The sequence below is a fragment of the Periophthalmus magnuspinnatus genome, chromosome 13, assembly GCF_009829125.3.
Source record: "Periophthalmus magnuspinnatus isolate fPerMag1 chromosome 13, fPerMag1.2.pri, whole genome shotgun sequence".
In the NCBI taxonomy this organism is placed as follows: domain Eukaryota; kingdom Metazoa; phylum Chordata; class Actinopteri; order Gobiiformes; family Gobiidae; genus Periophthalmus; species Periophthalmus magnuspinnatus.
Window position 1 is genome coordinate 25955663 of NC_047138.1, and position 21926 is coordinate 25977588.

Genomic DNA, 21926 nt, shown 5'->3' on the forward strand with positions numbered 1-21926 from the left:
GTACAAATGTTAAAAACACATTTTAGCTGCTTTACACAAAACAGCATTATTGTGTTATGTTTTGTTATCCAGACCAACATTTGAGACATTAAGCCCTATAGAGGCAAATTACTATATATATATAAAACATCTTAATTATAGCAACATCTTAATTACAATAAATGATAAACTCAATGTTCAGAATAAACCAGGACTTGTAAACAATTAGAATGTGGCTTATGAAGGTCAAATGCCATAGAACTCTCCCTGGTCCCATTTGGAAACCTGATTATCCGAGTTACAATTAAAGCTCTTAGACTTCGTGGCGACTGCAGGGGGTCCCAGAGGCTACACCTGGGGAGTTGCTAATGCTAATCGCCGCTAACTCTGGGCCTTAATTAAGATTGATATCTGAGCTGCTGCCGCCGCGACAACGTGACCCATTTGAGCCACATTTAGTGTTCTCAGTGGGAGATTCAGGAAGTCCATCTACTCCACCTGACAGCAAGGAAAAGTGCGAATGTCAAAACGTATTATTCTACTACATGCACTTGAACGCACCATCTCACAAGAAAAAAAAAAAAGTTAGAATTCAGAAAAGTTGTCTTGTTTTGAGTAGATTGGATTTTTAGTAGGTGATTTTTATTTTTATTTTTTTGTGGTTTTTCACAGACTTTAGTATATATTCTTGATTCAAGCAATGCTATGGTCACACAGTGACACAGCGCTTTTCCAACTCCAAGGTACTCAAAGAGCCAGAAACCACTCAACCATTCACCCACGCATTCATACACCAGTGTAAACAGACACTGGGGGCGAAGTGTTTTAAGTGTCTTACTCAAGGACATAAGGACAGCATTCATGTGAGGGAGCTGGAATCGCATCTTTTCTGGTCTGACCACTCAACAAATGATGTTTACGTCTAGAGCACGAACCACCAACCTTCAGATCACTGGACAAATGCTCAACCAGCTGTAGTTTTGTTTAGTTGGTTAACAAAGTTTAACCAACTAAACAAAACTACAATAGTAAAAACTAACAAAAAAAACTGACCATTCAGAATTCAATATAATGTAAATTATATATAAATTATATTACATTGTGAGATTTAACCATTTACCAGATGCTAAAATCACACTTTTAAGGTTCCACTGAAACCAGACATTCTCAAATAATAATCAATGTTCGTATTAATTCACAAGTTTCATTTCTTCGTATCTTACTTAAAGGCATAGGACACAATCTCATCTAATCCAGCTGACAGTGAAGGAGTGAACCAGATTTGAACCCTGCAGGACTGAAGAGCACAGGAGACTTTTAATAGTGTAGAGAATGATGACCCCATTATAAGCAGCGCTCCCTGCCATGTTCACTGACATCTGCACGTGTCAGGTACCGGCTCACATCTTTATTCACTCACATTTGACTTTTCATACAAGTTTTTTCTCCCTCTGGCACTTCAGCTCAGTGAGTGGAGCTGTCATTAAAAGACCTCTGTAGTGGAAATTGTTAGCATATGGTGCATTAAAAGAGAAGATCTTCTTTTTATTATATTAAAATGATTCTAATTATAGTATTGATTTAAATTACTAAAATGAATAAAATAAATAAATAAATACTTCATATAAATACTCTTTGCTACTTGACAAAGACAGGGGGAACAGTAGCTCAGTTAGTAGAGCTATGACTCACTTCATGGAATTATGAACTTCTATGAGTCATAGAAGTTCATAATTCAGTCCTCTATAGCTCAAATCTCATTGTAGTACAGAATATTAACAAAAAGTTTCCACTAATGCAAAAAAGTACAATGACAAATACTGACCCAAAAATCTATAGTTCCATCTGTCGTGTATTGATTGATAAGTTGATATAGTGATTGCTATGACAGGCCTAATGCATGCCCATAAATATGTATGCATTGACACTCATTTATGTATAAACTGTGGAACACTGTAGTCAGTTTCACCAAATCAAACTGTAAAGAATAGTTGTTGTTTTTTTTTAAATGGCTCTCATACCACAGTGATGGGTGGCGCACACACACATCTTGAAGGGCAGATCCTATTAAGAATGAACAACAGTTTGCTTATGCAGAAACTAAAACTCTAGAGGTTCATTATCAAGTCTTGCTTTCGTACAACTGAGATTCAGATTAAGCCAACACTCGCACACACACCACATAAAAATGAGGCTAAACTTGGACTAAATACAGAACTTAACCTGGACTAGACTTGCCTGCTTTGTCAGCAAGGACTAGGCCAAAACTATACCGGAACTTGATTAGGACTAAACAGCAGGATTCACTGGGCTCAAACCAGGACCAAACCAGTACAATGCATTCTAAGTGACAGTTTTCTTTGGATAAAAGTACTCTGAGGTGAATCAATTTTGTTTTTAAATGTGAAAAATATACCAGGGGCGTCAGGAATGTTAAACCATTTTCCTCGCTGAAATGTCCAGTTCTTCAATCCGTCTTAAGAGGATTGGAGCACTGATCCATTGTTAAGCTTTGACCTTTTTGACCTACAAAAATCATAAGAAGCCTGTAGTAATACATGGCACCAAAATGGCCACTGCTCTCTTACTCCAAATTGTATAATGCCATTTAAATGCATAGTTTCCTATTAAGTCTGTGCAGCCATCCAAAACCCATTAAGTATGTTAATTACACTTCTCAATATTAGCCTTAATCACTTTAGTATTTCTTCTGTTATATTCCCCATTAGGAAAAGAAAACCTTTCGTCCTAAGCACTCGCCTAGCACACACAGGTTGATGAAACAAAATGTTGCCTCGGGTGTAGCATCGTTAGCCGATCTTTTGGGGAAGGGGCCATTTTCCAAGAACATTTCATCACATCCACCTCACATCAAGAGTGCTATCTTTATCCCGACCGGCTTTCTTGGGTTTCTTATTGTACCAAAGAACAAACACTACCCTCTCAATTATTATATCTTTATGATTGGACACAGAGGCGCTGTGCTGTGGATGGGGAGACTTGGAGAGGATTTTCGGAGATACAAAGGGGTCATTTTTGAGACGACTTGAGGTAATGATTTAGAAATAGATTGATGATAGCAGATTATTGAAAGAATGTGACCGAGGGAGCGCTGATGAGAAGACGATCCATGCTGAAAAATAGATTTGAGAGTAGTTTGACAGTGACCTCTGCCAAGCCAAAGTCAGAGGGGGTTGCTCTAGCGCTCCCCTGGGATCCCGCTCCAACCAGAACATTAATTAGCCATTACCAGCGAGAGACGGTGGAAAAAACAAGCATTGTGCAGTACTTGAACGCACCATCTCTCCTGATAGTGTTTTGCGTGCAGATTTGAAAGGCAAAAAGTTTTCAGAGGACAGAAGTTTTCACAGTTGAGCTAAATAGATATTTAAGTTACTTCAATTCAGTATCTATTTGTTGTGTAGAGATTTACAGACATATTTACAGACATACCAGTCAAAAGTTTGGACACACCCTTTCATTCAATGTTTGTTTTTTCTTAATTTTTACAATTTTTTACATTTTATATACGTATGGAAGATACCCAATATATAAGATAAATGGAATTATTTAGAAGGAAAAAAAAAAAAAGGTAAATAACTACTAAATATTTTTCGACAAAGCAAAGGGTGGGTTCTTTAAGGATTTGAATATACAATATGAAAAAAATATTGAGTTTTTTTTCCTTTGCTCTTCCATACATCTTATTTCATATATTTGATGTCTACTAGGGAAAAACGAATATTTTCTTTTGCTACTACATTAAAACATAGACAGTGTAGGGTATGCCTGATCGTGAACCTCTCAAGAGTTGGAGATAGATGGGCAGAAAATATGCGTTGAACACTTTAACCTGTATCTAGCAAACTAACTTCCCTCTACCCACTGTTTAAAGTCAAATGTACTTAAAAACCTGTGCCGAACCAAGCCCTTTGCTGTAAACGATTAGGAAAGTTCAGAGAAGTTGAAACAAAATTCACTCACAAATAAACTGCATTCTTGTAAACTAATCATTACCCCCCAAAGGTCAGGTGAGGCTTGTCTGAAGAGTCAATAATGCTAATCACAGGTTTCTTAGGTTGTAATTACAAACAGTGCTAAACCCATGTGGTAAAATGCTCCTACTTTAAAATGAAGACAATTTAAGCCCCTAAATTTAAATGCAGAAAAAAAAAAGTATTTGGCTTCATCGCCATGACAATAAAACAACTATAATCATAATTTCGTACAAGGGCGTCCATTTACTCCACAACTTTTTGCAGTTCGCGGTCTCTCAGTCTGTCTCTCATTTCACTATAATCTACACAAGTCTTTATCTCATAACAATGCGATGTACTCCATTCATTTTCTCCTGCACAAGGACAGTACACCGATAATGGAAGTTTGTTTTGTTTTTAGTTTAACAAACATTTGCAGGTCTCATTTTTGGAAAAGTTTTGAAATTATATTGTGTTTTTTTCCCAGTGCATAAAACTTTGAAGATTTAGGCATAGATGCTGGTTGAAGTTACAAGGGCAAAGCAATCCGTGTGGTACTAGTATAGTTTTACAAAAGCATTATATAAAAGCTATCCATGACAATGGTGAGACTCATTCCAAAGCAATGCCAGAGGACCTTCCTCCATATCTTGTATGATCGAGGTGATTTAAATGGAAATCTATTGTGAAATGTTTTAAAGTAACTATCGGTGTTGCAGTATTGTCTGGTAAGGGGGGAAGATAGCAGAAGATTGCTCTCCTTTCTGCTCCTTTTCATTCATTTTTTGTATGTTTAAAGGTACACTGCGGAACCTTTCCGGTGAACAGTGTGCAGCGTCCTGGTCTCCACAGAAATGTTGTTTTTTTGCCTGGAATATTCAACTGTATGTTAAACCAATCTAGTGTGCATTTATTCAACTATTGGTGTTTTTTTATGGCTCAAAAACACCTTAAAGCATAAGTTCTTACTGTGAGCAGGACCTCCTCTGCACAGATCTGATCAGTAACTTGGCCTGGTGGCAATATCTGCTTGTTCCCAGGGAGTTGCATGGTAAATGGTAAATGATCAAGGCACTCAAGGCACTTTACATCAAGGAACCACTCACACATTCACACATACACATTCATACATCAGTGGAGGCAGACACTGGGGGCAAGGTGGGTTATGTGTCTTGCCCAAGGACACAGTGACAGCATTCATCTGTCACCCATAAGTTCAGAGCCATCCTATAAAACATTCAAGGCAAAGCAATAACTTTTTCGTGGAGACTAGGAGGTGATGGACCCTCCACCAGAAAAGTGACACAGTGCACTTTTAACTTTATGACATCATTGAGATCCTTCACTTTTATGAATGAAATGAATATAATAAATATAATAGAATTCACGGTCTGGAGTACAGAGCTGGAATATTAGCCAATTTTGGTTTCAGGTTGATGGAATGCAAACATGCAAACTCCCAATTCAGTCCAGGAAATGAACTTGGGACCTTCTTGCTATGACACAAAATTGCTCACCACCCTGCCAGCCTTTTGATAAAGATGACTCACTGCTGCAAACCATTTTTCCTCTGTTTAACTCTCTTCTTCCGCTTCCTTCTTATGTCCCCATATATTTAAATCTTCAATAATAGAAAGCGTGTTCGTGTGTCGTCGTGCTGCTCGTGTGTGAGATTACAATCAGACCTTTGTCATCAGTGAATCATTTGAATGGTGGAGGAAGAGGCCGAGGGAAAGAGAATGAGCCAGTCAATGATCTCTGATGGCGGTTAACGATTTTAGCCTAATCGCCGATCCTCCTCCTCCTCCTCTTCGTAATGACCAGACACTGAGTCCTTAACACTCACCTCTCATAATAATGGGATTGTCGTTTGCGGCAATGTTTTCCACCAAGACGACAGAACTCCAGAATGTAAAGCCTTTCACATAGTAAAGCTTTTAGGAATTCATTTTTGGTGGTGCAAAAATGTGCAACACAGAGCCAAGACCTATATATTTTCCGAAGTACTCCCAAAATAAATATGTGGATATGGTTCTTGAAATACAGTGCTTAACTTCTGGAACAAACAGATGGATAGTTCCCTCTGAAATCTGCACTAGAGTAAAAGTAGTAGCATCGAATTATTATTATTATAGCAGAAAACACAGCACATTTATGAATTGAGTACTGAAAGAAAAGTATATCAGTTATTTTAAAGAAGGCCTATTGTGCTTGTGTATTGCACAGTTTAAATCACATTATTCATCTAAAACGACTTAATAAAATAAACAAGTCCAAACATCAACATCATCACAACAGAGAGTCATGGATCTGCTGGCCCCTCCTATCCTAGCTGCAGATCTTTTTTTCCATTTGTATGAAAATTACAACGTGACGCTCCCGAATCCTACGCATCGATTAAGGAAATAAAAATGAAGAACGAAGTAAGACAGAGCTGTGGGTGTATGGCAGTGATGGTGAAAACGGGGATGGATCAGCAAAATGGAATCTTGAAAATAGGTGATTGAAGATTACTCAGACATGCACAAGTCACCCCAAATATAAGTCCAAGAGGGTAAATGGGAAGGGGAAAGAATTATAACATGGTTAAAAGCTCTAAAAAGTTGATTTTGCAGAATATGTCCGCTTTAAGTAATTTTTACTACTACTGCAACCTCTGATTCTATTGCCATCTGAGGTTAGGATATGCATTTTAAAAATGTTAAAACGAAAATAAAATACAGCTCTTTGGACCTATGAAATCACAACAGCTTATAGCAAACCCCAAACACTGTTTTTTGAGATTGACAAAAAAAAAACCTTAAAAAACAAAGTATGTCTTAAAATATGTACTGAAACTACTGTTATTACTACAACTACTGCTACAAAAATACTCAAACTACACATGTTTTTGATAGTAGGAAACTAAAATGTGAATGTGTATATCTTTCCAGCAGCTCATAGCAAAACTCTACATAAATCCAAGTTTTCATGCCTTACCTGAACAAGAAACCAGGAGATGAGCACAGACACCCAAGGGTTACCACTGTGTGAGGTCTTCTTCGCTGGTGACAGTGCCTTTCCTGCCAAACCAAACACAAAGATATTTATGAGGCACAATTATAAACCAGATAATATTGGATTGAAAACAGATCATATGAATGCAAAACTATCATTTATTCAGCGGTTTCATATTTTCAGTACAACACTAACAACGGTCTGCTCGGCCTCTCACATCATGTAAATGCATTCAGTCTGAGTGAATTTTGTAGTCAGATCACATTTACTCAGATATGTCTAAAAGTGGTGAAACGCTGCAGTGGCCTAAATATGAGGTAAGGTACTACTATATTTAATCTGATCAGTGAAGGAAAAGGGTCACTACTCAATACTAATTTTTATACCATAATGATGATAAAGAACCATTTCTCAACACGATAGGATCTGTGCACGGTAGCATACTAGCTATCTCACCGTGTCTCGAAGCTAACAGTCAGTATAGTACAGAACAGTATATATACACACACACACACACACACACATACATGTATACATAGACACACAGACACAGAGTTCAGGGTCACAAACACTTAGCTGGAGGATTAGACATACGATATAAAAGCATTGCTAGACAAGTTTGTCTTAAGTTCTTGAACGTTTCCTGATTACAGAACATATCCGATTTGGATTAGTGGCAGCAGTTTGAACGTTACTGACATTTAAACAAAATTTCTGTAATTAACTACACATCTTTGGAGGAGAGAGGCTGCGAGAGAGTGCGAGTGGGCGGTGTATAAGGCGACGCTTTTTATTTGAGAGCACTGAAGAAAAGCATTTAAATACAACCTTGTGACGATGGTGACATTTATGACAAGGCGCCGTACTGTAAAGGGTTAACAAATGCAAAGAAACAAACCAAATGCAGATGAGACGACGAGGAGGAGAGGATAGACGAAGAAAGTTTGAAGGGTGAATTTCAGAGAGGATAAATCAACGGGAATAAATAGCAGAGTTGAAAGTCAAATTAATGCAGGGACAGAGAGCGAGGAAGCAGATAGAGAGAGAGAGAGAAAGACGGAGAGAGAGAGAGAGAGGGGGGCAGAGGGTGAGATAAAGATATGAAGAGAGAGAAAGAAAGAGGGATACGCAGGAGCAGATAAAGTGTAAAGAAAGAGATGTAAAAATGTACAATAGGATAGAGAGGGGCAGAGAGAGAGGGGGGGTAAAGAAGGGTATGGAAAAAGTGAAAAATAGAGAGGAAGGAGGTAATGGAGCTCTAAGTCAGTGGATGTGAAAGACAGGGTTAGAGAGAAAGTCAGTGGAGAGAGGAAGAAGAGAGGACAGAGTGAAAGAAACAGAAAGGGAGAGAGATGAGGGAGAGAAGAAGAGAGAGAGTGAGAGATGAGAGAGAAAAGAAGAGGGAGAGAGAGAGTGAAAGAGTGCTATGAAAGAGGAGTGAAATTATAGGGGGAGAAAGACAGAAAAAGAGGGGGAATGAAAGGAAAAAAGGAGAGGAAGCAGAGAATAGAGCTCTTAGTGCATGTAAAAGAGAGGGGTTAGAGTGAAAGTCTGTGGAGAGAATAAGAAGAACAGGAGAGGACTGAGTGAAAGAAACACAGAGAGAGGGAGAGAAGGGGAGCGAGTAGGAGATGATAAGAGTGGGGGATGAGGTAGGAACGGGACAAGAAAGAAAGGCAAAAGAGACAAAAAAGATAAAGAGTAGAAAGATGGGGACACAGAAGAAAAGAGTGAGTAAGAGGTGGAGAAAGAGAGAGAACATAGAGAGGGAAAGACAGTAATGAACATGAGAGAGAGATAGAAAAGAAAAAGAAATGATAAAAAAGAGTGACAAAGAGAGAGGGGGTAAAAAAGAAGAGGGGTAAGAGTGGTGAGAATAAGAGCGAGACCATTGAAAGAGGAGAGAAAGAGTGAGATAGGGAGGAGCAAGGAACACAGAGACAGAGAGAGAGAGAGAGAGACAGCGAGACTGACAAAGGAGAGAGACAAAGGGGAGAGACAAAGGGGAGAGAAAGTGTGAGAGAGGAGAGTGTACGGAAAGAGTGCTAGGAAAAAGAGGGGAGAGAGAGAGAGAGAGAGAGGGGGGCGGGGCGCACAGGGTTGAAGGCGTCACAGATTAGCGAGTTAAAGAGAAGAAAGCTGAGGAAGATGAGTGGATAAAACAACAAAGTGACACGTCCATCAGTCAGCGTGTATAGGACAGAGGCAAGGTTAAGCACTGAGACGCAACACTCAACATGTTTACCACTCTGTATGCTACACATGATCGCACATTACGGCCCTATATTCAACAAGTCCTCAAGTCCAATTAGTTACGATATAACACACAACAAGTCCACGCTCTAATGTAAAGAGGGATTTAAAGCCATAACGGACATGATTCTGAACATCTTTCTTTAAAATCAAAATGAGGGCTGTCCAAACATGATTTTTTTTACAACAACTGCATACTGCAAACCTATTCATGGGTTTTAGTTACTTGCTATATGCAACATTTTAACTTCTTTTTCCCATTCAAAAGAATTAATATTTTGTTTTAAACTATTAATCAGTACGGAAACAATTGTGATTATTCAGGGCCTTGTGATTTGAACAGGCCATCACACGTTTATTGAGGCGTAGAAACTTAATATCCTAAATTCAAGTTTGGATGGTGAAGGATTTTTAAACAACACGAAAGGTAAATTGGACCATTTCAACCCAGAAGCCTAAGGGGCAACAAAAACTGGTCTGGGAAATGGTATAAATCAAAAAGTGTGTAATAAAATTGTAAATAAAATTGATTTGCAAATATTTTGATGAGATTTTGAAACCACAATATGAACAGATACAAAAACAAACCCAAGTTTCGCAAAATAAATTCTTTAATTTGGTTAGAAATTACTTTACAGAAGAGCCTAAAGTAGTGTGCAGGCCAGAACATTACCAGCAGTTAATGTCCAAACTGCTCGGTCAGTGAATGCACAGTTGAAAATGTCCATGCAAATTAAACAACTCATTACCAATTCAGTTCCAACACTAGCTCCTCATTTTACATTCCCAGCGCTCTGGACAGTGGATCATAATTAACAAGATTTATCTGACTGAGGTTAACCCTTGGCTGCCAGAGAGAACAGGAGACTACCCTACTATGGAAGAGGCTACATGCTAATACAACCATTTATCTCCTCTTGACATGAATGCTAGTCTATACACATGGACAGTAACAGACCAAATGACTTGGCTTGACAAAAAAGCAGAGTGCGAGAGAGGAGGTATTAATAATAAGAGAGAACCAGACAAGCATGAGGTGCAGTGTTCATTTGATGTGAACCAGTGGAGTCCTAATTACAATTAATTCAGATCTTTGGCTGATTTTACGCTACTACTGCTTTGATTTCCTACCCCTTGTCACCTGTCTGTAACTCAGATGAGCTTGCAATTAAAAAGTTGCATTTTTTTATTGTCCCTATGGCAATCCATTTTGCAATCCGCCAGAAATGTGTCTGTAAATGTTTTGATATTGCACACAAAGTATTAAAAATGTGAAAAACAGAACTAATCTATTTTCTGACCTATGTTATTATAATGTTGTTTCCTCATCAGAAACATAACTAGCGTTGTGTTTTGCTTCACACAAACCGGGGATATCAAGCTTTGTTCTCTAAAACGGAAAACACTCTGTTCCACTTTGTGATATCATGTGATAACATAGGAAGTAATCTACTGCATTTTTAACTACATACACCTTCACTAGAATCATTTGGATGATTCCAGCCTTGCAGTTGCAATACTACTAAAGGTGAAATGTAGCTGTTAACTTGAAAACTATTGCTTCATGACATCACAAGGTGGAACAGAGCATTTTGAGCTTTGGAGATGTAGACAGACTAATAATAAAGGGTTACTCAAACATGTGTGAATGAAACAGGTATGTTTTTGAGGAGGTAACAACACTGTAGCATGGCTTAAAGCTCACAAGAGTCAATTTTCTGTAATATAGGACCTGTAAACAGTTTGCTGTGGTCTAAAGTTATTCCTCACTTACATTATGCTTTCTGAGCATCCAAATTATTCACTGTGATGAGTTTATAAGCAGTTTTCAGAGCTTTCAGAGACCAGAATGAAGTTTTGCCATCATGGTAAAGCTAACAATAGCTAGTATTCTAGAAGCGCACTTCCAGTATTTTATGTTTAATATAAATATATATATATATAAATATATATATAAATATATATATATATATATATATAAATATATATATATATATATATAACATACTACAAGCGTACTGACACAAAAGCTGTGTGATTTTAGACCTACCGAGATATGGATTACAATGAATCTCTGCGTATATACAGGAACTTTCACAGATATGAAGGAAAATTGTTGCACTTTGGGTTTTCATTCAAAGACCTGTTACAGCTACTACTGAACAATGAGCTTTTTCTATACAATGGGCCTGGAGTCACTTTGATAATGTGACACACTTATTCTAATTATTTAAATAACAGTGTATTGTAAGACCAATTGAAAAGGTATTTCACAGCATATCAATTATATCCAAACTAGTTCAGAAGTTCCAGAAGTACTTCAAAATGTATATTCTAGAAATAGCACTACTGCTGTAAAATATAATCTAACAAGAATATAGTTAAAAAGTGTATTACTACAGTGCTGCTGCTACAATCACCTTTACCACCAATGTCAAACTAAACATTTTACATCAATTAACAATATAGGCTTTAGTAGGGCTGTTAATTTTTTTTTGGTACTTGTACTGGGGTATCATGAAAGGATTAAGAAAGCATTTAAATCAATCTAACTATCTAATCTAGTTTTAGACATAGACTGTATAAAGAAGTGGACTAAGGGAATGTGACGCTCAAATGAAGCTCATCCAGGCTAGCAGACTGAGAGTATCATAGCAACCAAAGAGAAGGTGCCTGGTTTATCTTCTAGTAATGTTTATATATTGATTTACAGACAAAATAGCAAAATAAAAACAACAGGATCATGTAGAACAAACATTTTGAGACCAAAATGATGAGCCTGACAGCAGTGGTTACAAAGAGAGGATCAAGAGTTTTTCAATAGAAAGCAAACTGGAGCCAGGGTCGATGGAGCCAGACGGGCCTATATAAATACAGCCTATAGTCGTTCCTTATCACAGAGATACCATTCAACACCGTTTCTTGCATTCAGAAAGTATCCTTAAATTACTTATCTTACATATCTTCATAGACTTTCCGCCTTTCCCCTTTAAACAAACAGTGTGTTACATACCAAACAGGTCATCACGGGCCAGGGCGTAGAGGATGCGTGAGGCTCCGATCAGGTTGCTCATGGCTGCAGACAGAGTGGAGGAGTAGACCCCAATAGTAACGAACGGACCCCAGATGTTTATGTCCCTCAGGAAGCTGTAGTCCTTCTGAAGCAGCAGTCTGTTGGGACACAAATCAAGAGTCAATCAAATGTAACAACCACTATATGCTTTTAAATGGTCACATCATCGATGTTTACAGTTTAGGATTAAGCGTCTTGCCCAAGGACACAACAAAAAAAAATCATCTGTGGGAGCTGGAATTGCACTGCCAACCTGTGGATTAGTGGATCTCACAACTCAATGATGTCTTTTTTATTTCGTGACCGGGATTTCAAGCGCCAACCTTCACCAACTGAGCTACTGTTGCCCTACTAAGCTGCTAAAGGCTACTTCCTTTTTGCCAAATTATTTATTGGGAGAGATTGTGGTCATAGTCAAAATACTTTTTGTAACTGAATCTCCAGATCCCATGAATGTCAATATAATTTTGACTTCGATTTTAACCCCTCTCCAAATTATCCAACCACTGTATTGGAAAAGTAAGTATATTAATTAGCCCAATCAATTGACAAGAAATTAGGACAGAAGATTGTACTACTTCAATCTAGATAAAGATACAGTTTACAATTACCCATTTAAATTTATTATACCCGAGCAGAAAAGCTGTTCAAATCTTGCACTTTCTTTTATGGCAGGGCAATGTGTAAAAAACTGTCCATCCATCCAGGGCCGGGTCGCGGGGGCAGCAGTCTAAGCAGGGACTCCCAGACTTCCCTCACCCCAGACAAGTCCTCCAGCTCCTCCGGTGGGACCCCAAAGCGTTCCCAGGCCAGCCGAGAGACATAGTCCCTCCAACGTGTCCTGGGTCTTCCCCGGGGCCTCCTCCCCGTGGGACATGCCCAGAACACCTCCCTAGGGAGGCGTCCAGGAGGCATCCTGAGCAGATGCCCGAGCCACCTCAACTGGTTCCTCTCAACGTGTAGGAGCAGCGGCTCTACTCCGAGCTCTTCCCGTGTGACCGAGCTCCTCACCCTATCCCTAAGGGTGCGCCCGGCCACCCTGCGGAGGAAACCCATTTCGGCCGCTTGTATCCGTGATCTTGTCCTTTCAGTCATTACCCAGAGCTCATGACCATAGGTGAGGGTAGGAACGTAGATTGACCGGTAAATCGAGAGCTTCGCCCTCCAGTTCAGCTCCTTCTTCACCACAACGGACCGATGCAACGACCGCATCACTGCAGACGCTGCACCGATCCGTCTGTCAATCTCACGCTCCATCCTTCCCTCACTCGTAAACAAGAACCCGAGATACTTGAACTCCTCCACTTGAGGCAGAGACTCTCCACCCACCCGGAGAGGGCAAACCACCTTTTTCCGGTCGAGAACCATGGCCTCGGATTTGGAGGAGCTGATTCGCATCCCAGCCACTTCACACTTGGCTGCAAACCGCCCCAGTGCCTGCTGCAGGTCCTGGCTCGAAGAAGCCATCAGGACAACATCATCTGCAAACAGCAGAGATGAAATCCTGTGGTTCCCAAACCAGACCCGCTCCGGCCCCTGGCTTCGCCTAGAAATTCTGTCCATAAATATAATGAACAGACCCGGTGACAAAGGGCAGCCCTGGTGGAGTCCAACATGCACCGGGAACAGGTCTAACTTACTGCCAGCAATGCGAACACAGCTCCTGCTCCGGTCATACAGGGACCGGAAAGCCCTTAGCAAAGCCCTTTACTGATCCTCTTGCGGGCGGTGGGTTCACATGAGGACGGCCCCATGTCACTCCTTCGAGCTGAGCCCGGCCGGGCCCCGTGGGGAGAAGCCTGGCCACCAGGTGCTCGCTGTCGAGCACCCACCCAAGGCCTGGCTCCAGGGTGGGGCCCCGGTAACGCCGGTCCGGGCGACGTAGCCGGCCTTGATTTTACTCTTTTCATAAGCGGCTTCTGAACCGCTCTTAGTCTGACCCGTCTCCCTAGACCTGTTTGCCATGGGTGACCCTACCAGGGGCATGAAGCCCCCGACAACATAGCTTCCAGGATCATTCGGGCACTCAAACCCCTCCACCATGTTAAAGTAGCGGTTCAGGGAGGGGGTAAAAAAAAAAAAACTGTACTGATCAGAATTTCCCATTTTATTTAATTTATTTCTGTTTAAATACAAATACCATATTTTCTGCACTATAAGTCGCACTTTTTTCCTTGTTTGGCCAGGGGTGCGACTTGTACTCAGATGCGACTTGTATATGAAATTATTAAAATATATAATTTCACATCTTTGCTATTGTGTGAGGGAACTCTAGGCTTGTGCACCAGTATTTACTATTCCTGTACCATTAAAAATTAAAAATTTAAACATTAATTTAAAAGACATCTGAGAAAGGCTGAACAAAAATGCCCCCTAAAAGAAAACTGTATTCTGCCAAGTCTGATGACGGCCACGCAGAAAGGGAAGCGGCGCTTCACCGCACCACTTCCTCTTCTGCGTGGCCGAGGATGAAGAATTAGTGATTTGGAGTGAGAGCGAGAGTAAACTTGTTTGCTTGTTTTTTATGTTTTAGTTATTTCATTAACTGTTAATATCTTACGTTAACATACAAGACACATATTCAGTTCGTTGTCTATGCTTCATGTAGCTAAATAAATAAAAATGTGTTCCATTAGCGTGCTGTACTGCTATTCAGTTGTTCTTTATTTTATTGTTATTATTATAACTTGCCTTTTAGGATAAAATGTCTGCTCTTGGTCTCGGATTTTGTAAAATTAATTTCCTCAAAAAATGAGACTTTGCGACCTATATATGTTTTTTCTTCATTATTATGCATTATAATCTTGAAAATGTGATACATATTGCTTTAAATTTGGATTTCAATGATCAAAATCAGTATCAGAATGTACTGCATTTTTTTCACACAACTACCTTCATTTTACATATCCATCCATTTTTTCTTTGACACATTCAATAAGTAAATAAGAGCAACTGAGCGCAGAGAGCAAAGGGAGGGGAGACTTGGAGCATCAAAAACAAAAGGGAAACTTGTTAATACATTGTTCTTGATGAATATAGTATTTTCAAGACAATAAAAGATAACATGGAGATCTAAACATGTTATGTGTTAGCAGTTAATATCCCACAGAAGTAAAATACTACCTCTTTAATGACAGAAAATTGGCTGTAGACCTCTAAAGGGCCCAAAGCTGATCACGGACGATTTGTAACTGTTTCTCAATTCAATTAAAATTTAATGAATTGCACTTGCTATTAAACTGAAGCAACAAAGCTCTCTATTCTCAAATCATGTTACCGACTGCAGTACAAACACGTGCAAAAGTGTTGATTTTACCGTCAGGCTTTTGATAATAAGCTCCTCTATTGAGACCCCAGTGGTTTTCTTGCCTCTGTGCGAAGCTTACGGTGGAAGAGAGAGATCAGCGCCTAACAAAAACACAGCAGGGGTGATGTGATTACCGACTGCCCCCCACCACTATTCAATATGAGTGCAGGGAATTAGGCTACTTTCTCTCTCACCTCTCTCCATCTCAATCTGTGTCCCTATTTCGATTGCCCCATCTCCCCCGTCCCCCTCCACCTCCACCTCCTCCTCCCATGTGATGTTTTTAAAAGCCCCACTCATGGCTCTTGTGTCCATTCAATTCCACTTCTCTTTCTAGCACCTTTCCGCCATAATTAAGAATCGTATCACGTTTTCTTTCAGGTCCAATGGTTTTAATACTTATTATCATGGCCTTATTAAGTATTGTTCAGTCCGTCTAAAAGATTTGAACGCAATGTTATTTCACTGGAAGCCCCAAGAGGCTGGCTCTGTGCATATTCGCAGCACACACACTCACATTACCACAAATCAACTAAACAAAAGGTTTTGCATGGAAAGTAAAACTAACCCGAAAATTGGAAAATGCCAAGTATTTTAGTGTATGGCCAACTACTTCAAAGTATATGAACAACTGTTTTAATCACATTTACTATACAGGAAAAAACGTTTCACTAGTATGTATATTGTATACTTGGTCAATTATCCTTCCCAGAGATCAAAAAAAGAGTTGGTTTCACTTTGTGACATCATGAGATGGTAATCCATCAAGTGCTCCTCAGTGTGAAACACTTTAATTAACCATTGTTTTAAGACTTGTTTCAACAGCTTCATTCCTCAGTGACCCGTCTTCTGACAATCTAGTGGTGCTTTGTATCACCTAAAATGAACTATTCATTGTTTTTACTTGCTTGACACACATAAAGTACATCATAGGTTCTAAGATAAAAAATACTTAATAATTATAATAATTAACTGATTATTATCACCTTTAACTGATAATAATCAGTTAAAGGTGCACAATGTAACTTGCAACAGAGCAAGTTACAGATAATATCAGTATAGTATTATTATTTTTTTCAATAAAACACACCAAATTGGATAGAGATTTATGCCATACTGTGGAGCATTCCAGTCAAATAGATCACATCTTTGTGGAGATCGGCAGGTAGCGGACCCACACTTGAAATGTCTCATAGCTTTAAGTACTGTGTGTTATAGTGTGTAAATGGGCCGCTTTAATCAGAGACTTTGACAGATATACAACAAGTGGAAAAACTCCCTGAATGATTTTATATGCATGTTCACGCTCGGAGGGCCGCACACAGAGACGATCGGTGAGGATACCTGAAGAATTAAAGGTGCATTTGAGGGGGACGTGACTGATGATGTGGGCTAAAACTTATGGGCTGGATATTCATTTCTCTGACGTGCGTCGGGAGCAAAATAAATGGGGAAAAGCTTGGCATTTCCAAATGGGCTTTCAAAAACAATAGCACTGACAGTCGTGACAAATGTGTGCAAGCCGTGGCCACACGTCCGTCCATTATGGGAACATTCACACCGATAGTTTTCAGTGAATGCAAAAACTTATGTGTTTACGACTTATGAATAGTTACTGTAATTACTGATGTAAAAAGATGTAACAACAAGGAATCACATGAGAATAACAGCATGAGAATTGATAGCAAGTTTTACTGGTGGCAATACATTTTTCCAGTACAAACACCTAGTGCAATATGTTTCAGGAAATTCATGAAGTCCTGATCACAGATTGTATATATAAAATGGACAAAGCTAACCCCCTAGCTGCCGCATTCCAAATAGGAAGTGAGCATGGGCGTGCTTACGGCTCCATCGACTCTAGGTCAATTAACTATGTATTGAAAAACTGTCACCCCTTTCCATAACTGTTGATGTGAGACTCGTCATGTTGGTCTTAAAATGTTTGTATTGACCTGCGCTACATGGTTCTGGTATTTTAATTTAGCTACTTTGACTGTAAATCATGATATGAACATTAATAACAGATGACTCAACCCTTCCCTCAGATCATTCCTGCTAGCGTTAGCAAGAGGTTTGATTGGCAGTGTTGCTAAAGGTCCGCTCCCTGCTAAACCAGCGATGCAAGTGGGAAAGGGCATAATCTTGGTTCTTGGTTTGGTTCTTTGGTTGCTATGATACTTGCTGTCAGAATTCAAAAGATGGAAATCAGCTCCAAATTCAGCCCTTAACTGCTAGCCTCGAGCTTCACTTGACCAGATCTGAACGCTATGGGTGACATCACACTCACTCAGTCTACTTCTTTTTAAAGCCTATGATCTGGACTCCTGCAATGAGGTAACGCCCCTCTATAAATGTGTTTAAAAACATTTACTTTAATAGATTAATTTTCTGACCAAGGTGTAGTTTGTTTTCATACCTGACATTTTCGACTGATCACTAGCACTCATTTTCAGGTTTAAACCAGGACAAGGGGACCTTATTACTCTCACACACCTGGGATACTGTCCTGTGGAATATTTTGTACTTGATTTGTCATTGATTAATTCCTTACTGGGACATTACAGTATAATACAGAAACTTCCAAAAAATAGCAAGCAACAAACATACAAGTATCAAGTTTTAGCTAAAAGGTTTTTTGTTTTTTTTTTTAAATCAGCTCACTTCATAAGCTTTATTCACATTTTGTGTATTTCCAAAACAGCATTCATAATATTACACATTTTTCAATACTCTGCCCTCTACTGGTGATACATTAGTTAGGTTGTTTATGAAGACTAAAAACAATGTAATCTAAAGTTAATTTGCCACACAAAAAGACTTCAAATTAACCCATTCTTTACCACTTTTGAGAGTTTGTCATAGTGAGTGGCTCTATTAGCAGGGGAACATTGCTTCTTTCGCGTGCCGTGCAATTGTATGGCCCGGATCGTCTGTATCGATCAGATCGTGAGCAGAAAAGAGCCCTGCCTCCCCCATAAAGAGCAGAACAAAAGGCGGAGGAGCCAGAAGCAGATTAAACAGGGCCTTTAGAGACAGCGCTCCACCAAAGCAGCTTTTGTTTTCACCCATTTATACGTTTATTATTTACCGTTTTCATTCATGACCTCATTTATGTATTCAGCTTTTAATCCATCATTTCATGTGCCGGTGGTAGAGATAATTTGCCAGTGCTTTGCTCAAACATTACACATTAATTATCAGCGATTTGTCAAATGGAAGGGAAAATTTACTAGTGCTTGTGAAATGGGTAGTCATGAGTAAAATGTACCACTTTAGGCCAACAGTTGTATTGCATCGCTAACTGAATAGTGCATTTTGGCAATAGAATTTTAAAGTGTTTTTATTTCAATATTTATATGTTGAAACTATATCCATCATATAGTTTTTTACATGAGAAGTTATTATTGTATCAATAACTGTAGACGCTTGGTAGAGTGTTTGTCCACTGATCGAAAGGTTGGCAGTTCAAGTCCTGCTCTCAATATAAACATTGGGTGAACGGTTCCCTGATGTCAAGCACTTTGAGTGCCTTGAAAGTGGAAAAGCTCTATAGAAAAATGTGACCATTTACCATGACCATTTACTTTATATCCCTTATGTAGTCCTAATTTAAAGAAACAATACTCTTGAGTACATTTTTAGCTCCTTTTCCCCTCAAGCGCTTTCCCACCTTCAAGGCACTCAAAGAGCTTTACATCAAGGGACCACTCACTCATTCACACATTCATACACCAGCGTACGCAGACACCGGTGTTGCCAGTGATGTTTCTTTTTGTTAAGTTTTTGGTTTGTGGTATCGCCCCCACGTCACCTTATTATTATTATTTTATGACAATCCAAAGTAAATTATCTTTTCTAAATATATACGCTATGAGAAATAGATAAATGCAAGAGGAGAATGTATTTATTTAACGTCTATGTTTATGTTTATTTATAACACTGGCATCACAGCAGGCACTTTGTCATTGCAACCTCTCACACTTTTCAGGTCAAAGGTCAGGACCATCTACACAACAGCCCGAGATCATCTGGTTTAATGACACTGAAGAAAAAGACTTAGAGATCCCACGTGAACATTTACTGGATTCTCTGAGTTACGGCGATGACTTTAGCTTATGGCACCACCACTGTTATCGTCATTGTACCATTATGAAGCCATTTTGTGCATCTGCAGTATGGACATGATGGGCTCGTCAATACGCACACTCCCTGCAGAATACTGAGGCTAGTTTCTTTTATGAACTACAAAGGCATTGTGGGGGATGTAGGCATATAATGCCCATATATAATTTAATAATGCAAATACTGTATAAGAAGTATAGAGTACAAAGTAGTGGGACCACGTTACACAACTTAGCTGTTGTGTCACATGTGTAGATAATGATACCACTTTCAAAATCATACTTTAAGCAGGGTCAGCATGAATTTTTCTTGTCAAATCTGCAGAAAACAGATTATCAAGATTAACTATACATTTTCCTCACAATAGCACTGTTCCGTCGTCTTCAGTGGTGAGTAGACAGACCGATATATTGGTTGGCTGATCTTTGTACTTTTTAGCGTGTCAGCCATCACCTTTAAATCTCCAGCTGAGGCCAATATTATCTAGCCAACCAGATGCCTAAAGAATCCACATATAGCTTTATTTGAACACTTTAATGTGAAAACACTGCACAAAACACAGTTCTTGTTTCCACTATGTAGTAAAACAGGGTTGAGGATGTGTGTCTAAATAATCGTTATTGGCCATGAAAAAACCCATACCGCTCGATCTTTGGTGATGAGCTGTTTATATATTTAATATTGACAAGTTGTTACAGACACACTCGATATGGGTTTAGGGTCATCCTCCTGATTTAAAAAAAATCCATAAATGTAGAGATGAGACTATTCACTTAATCCCCTGTTTGTTTTCCTCTGCAATACACAAATATCAGTATTCAAGACTCATGTCCATTCAGAAATGTATATGGGTTCAACTAATTATTTTGATTAGTACAAACATCTAGAAAACAATAATGCAATATAATAATGTTTTACTCAGAACTTACTGTTTTTTTTTTTGTTTTTTGGGGTTTTTTTTTCCCCATCACCACGAATGTGGCAATCACTGTAAATACAAGTATTAACACAAAATTTGTTTCTAAAAAATTTTTAAATGTAAATGCACCATTAGAATGCATGTTGTTACTTTTAGCAATATAAAAATGCCTGCAACTGAATAAATGCAAACTAAGTAAGTGTAATGCCATATTGTTGAACATTCCAGATTAGCCAGTAACATTACCATGGAAATCTCACATCAGAAAAGTTACATAGTTGCAGCTATAAGGTCAATATAGGCCCATATTAGGCTATTTTCTGATCTTTGTTATAATTTTGTTTCCTCATCAAAAACATATCTGCAGTTGTTTTGTTTCATTCACACATGTTTAACACACAAACCCTGCAAATTTAGGCAGTTTGAGTTCTTCTCTTAAAGAGAAAACACTTTGTTCCACCTTGTGATGTCATGTGATACTACAGAAAGTGCTCCAGTGTGTTTTTAAACTTATACACTTTCTCTAGAATAAGACCAATGATCAAAGATTATTCTAACATGCGTGAATGAAAAAAAATAAATAAATAAAAAACTCCAGGTCTGTTTTTGATTATAACATGACTGAAAGTTCACTAGAAACTCTTTTGTGTAATATAGGACTTTTTAAAACTACTGAATCTCTATAGAAGTTCCCAGGCCTAAACGTCAAACAGTAAGTGAAAAGACAGAAGTTACAGCCCGTAGCCAGAAGCTCACTTAAGAAAACATGTGGGGTTTTCAGTCACAAAAATATAGTCATAAGTTTGACCTGGTGAATTTTTCTTGACCTCTTTACAATCCCTCCACACGGACTCCATAGCAACATGTGCCCTGCCGGCACTAGCATTTACCAGTGGGATTTAGAGCTCGTCGTTAGCTGTGGCTTCACCTTGACCTTGTTGGTAGTTTTTTACTGCGAGTGATCCAGCAAAGGGATAAGGAAGAAGGAGAGAAGAGATGGATGGAGGAAGGGAGAGAAGGAAGGAGATAAGGGAGTGGTAGGAAAGAAGAGGTATTGGAGAGACAAAAGAGGGAAAGGAGAGAGAGGTAGGAGAGGATGGAGGAGGGAGGAGCAAAGAAATTGAGATGAGAGGAGGAGGTAGGAGGGAAGGGAGGAAGGTAGAAGAAAGAAAGAAGGAGGGAGGGAAGAAAAGAAGGACTGAGGACAGGAAAAGGGGGAAAAGAAGAAGAAAGTAGGAATCATGAGAGGAGAAAAGAAAGGAGCGAAGGAGGGGAGGAGGAGAGGAAAGTTGGACA

General features: G+C 39.0%; 1 protein-coding gene across 1 annotated transcript in view; it reads right to left on the reverse strand.

Annotated features, from left to right (window-relative positions):
- zgc:153039 (uncharacterized protein LOC767698 homolog) overlaps positions 1–21926 on the reverse strand; it is a 95223-nt gene that overhangs the window by 45162 nt on the left and 28135 nt on the right. The window contains exons 7-8 of the mRNA XM_033977569.2: positions 12220–12377; positions 6936–7018 (exon numbers count right to left, since the gene is read on the reverse strand). Of these exons, the coding sequence (XP_033833460.1) occupies positions 6936–7018; positions 12220–12377 (241 nt within the window). The remainder of the gene's footprint in view (positions 1–6935; positions 7019–12219; positions 12378–21926) is intronic.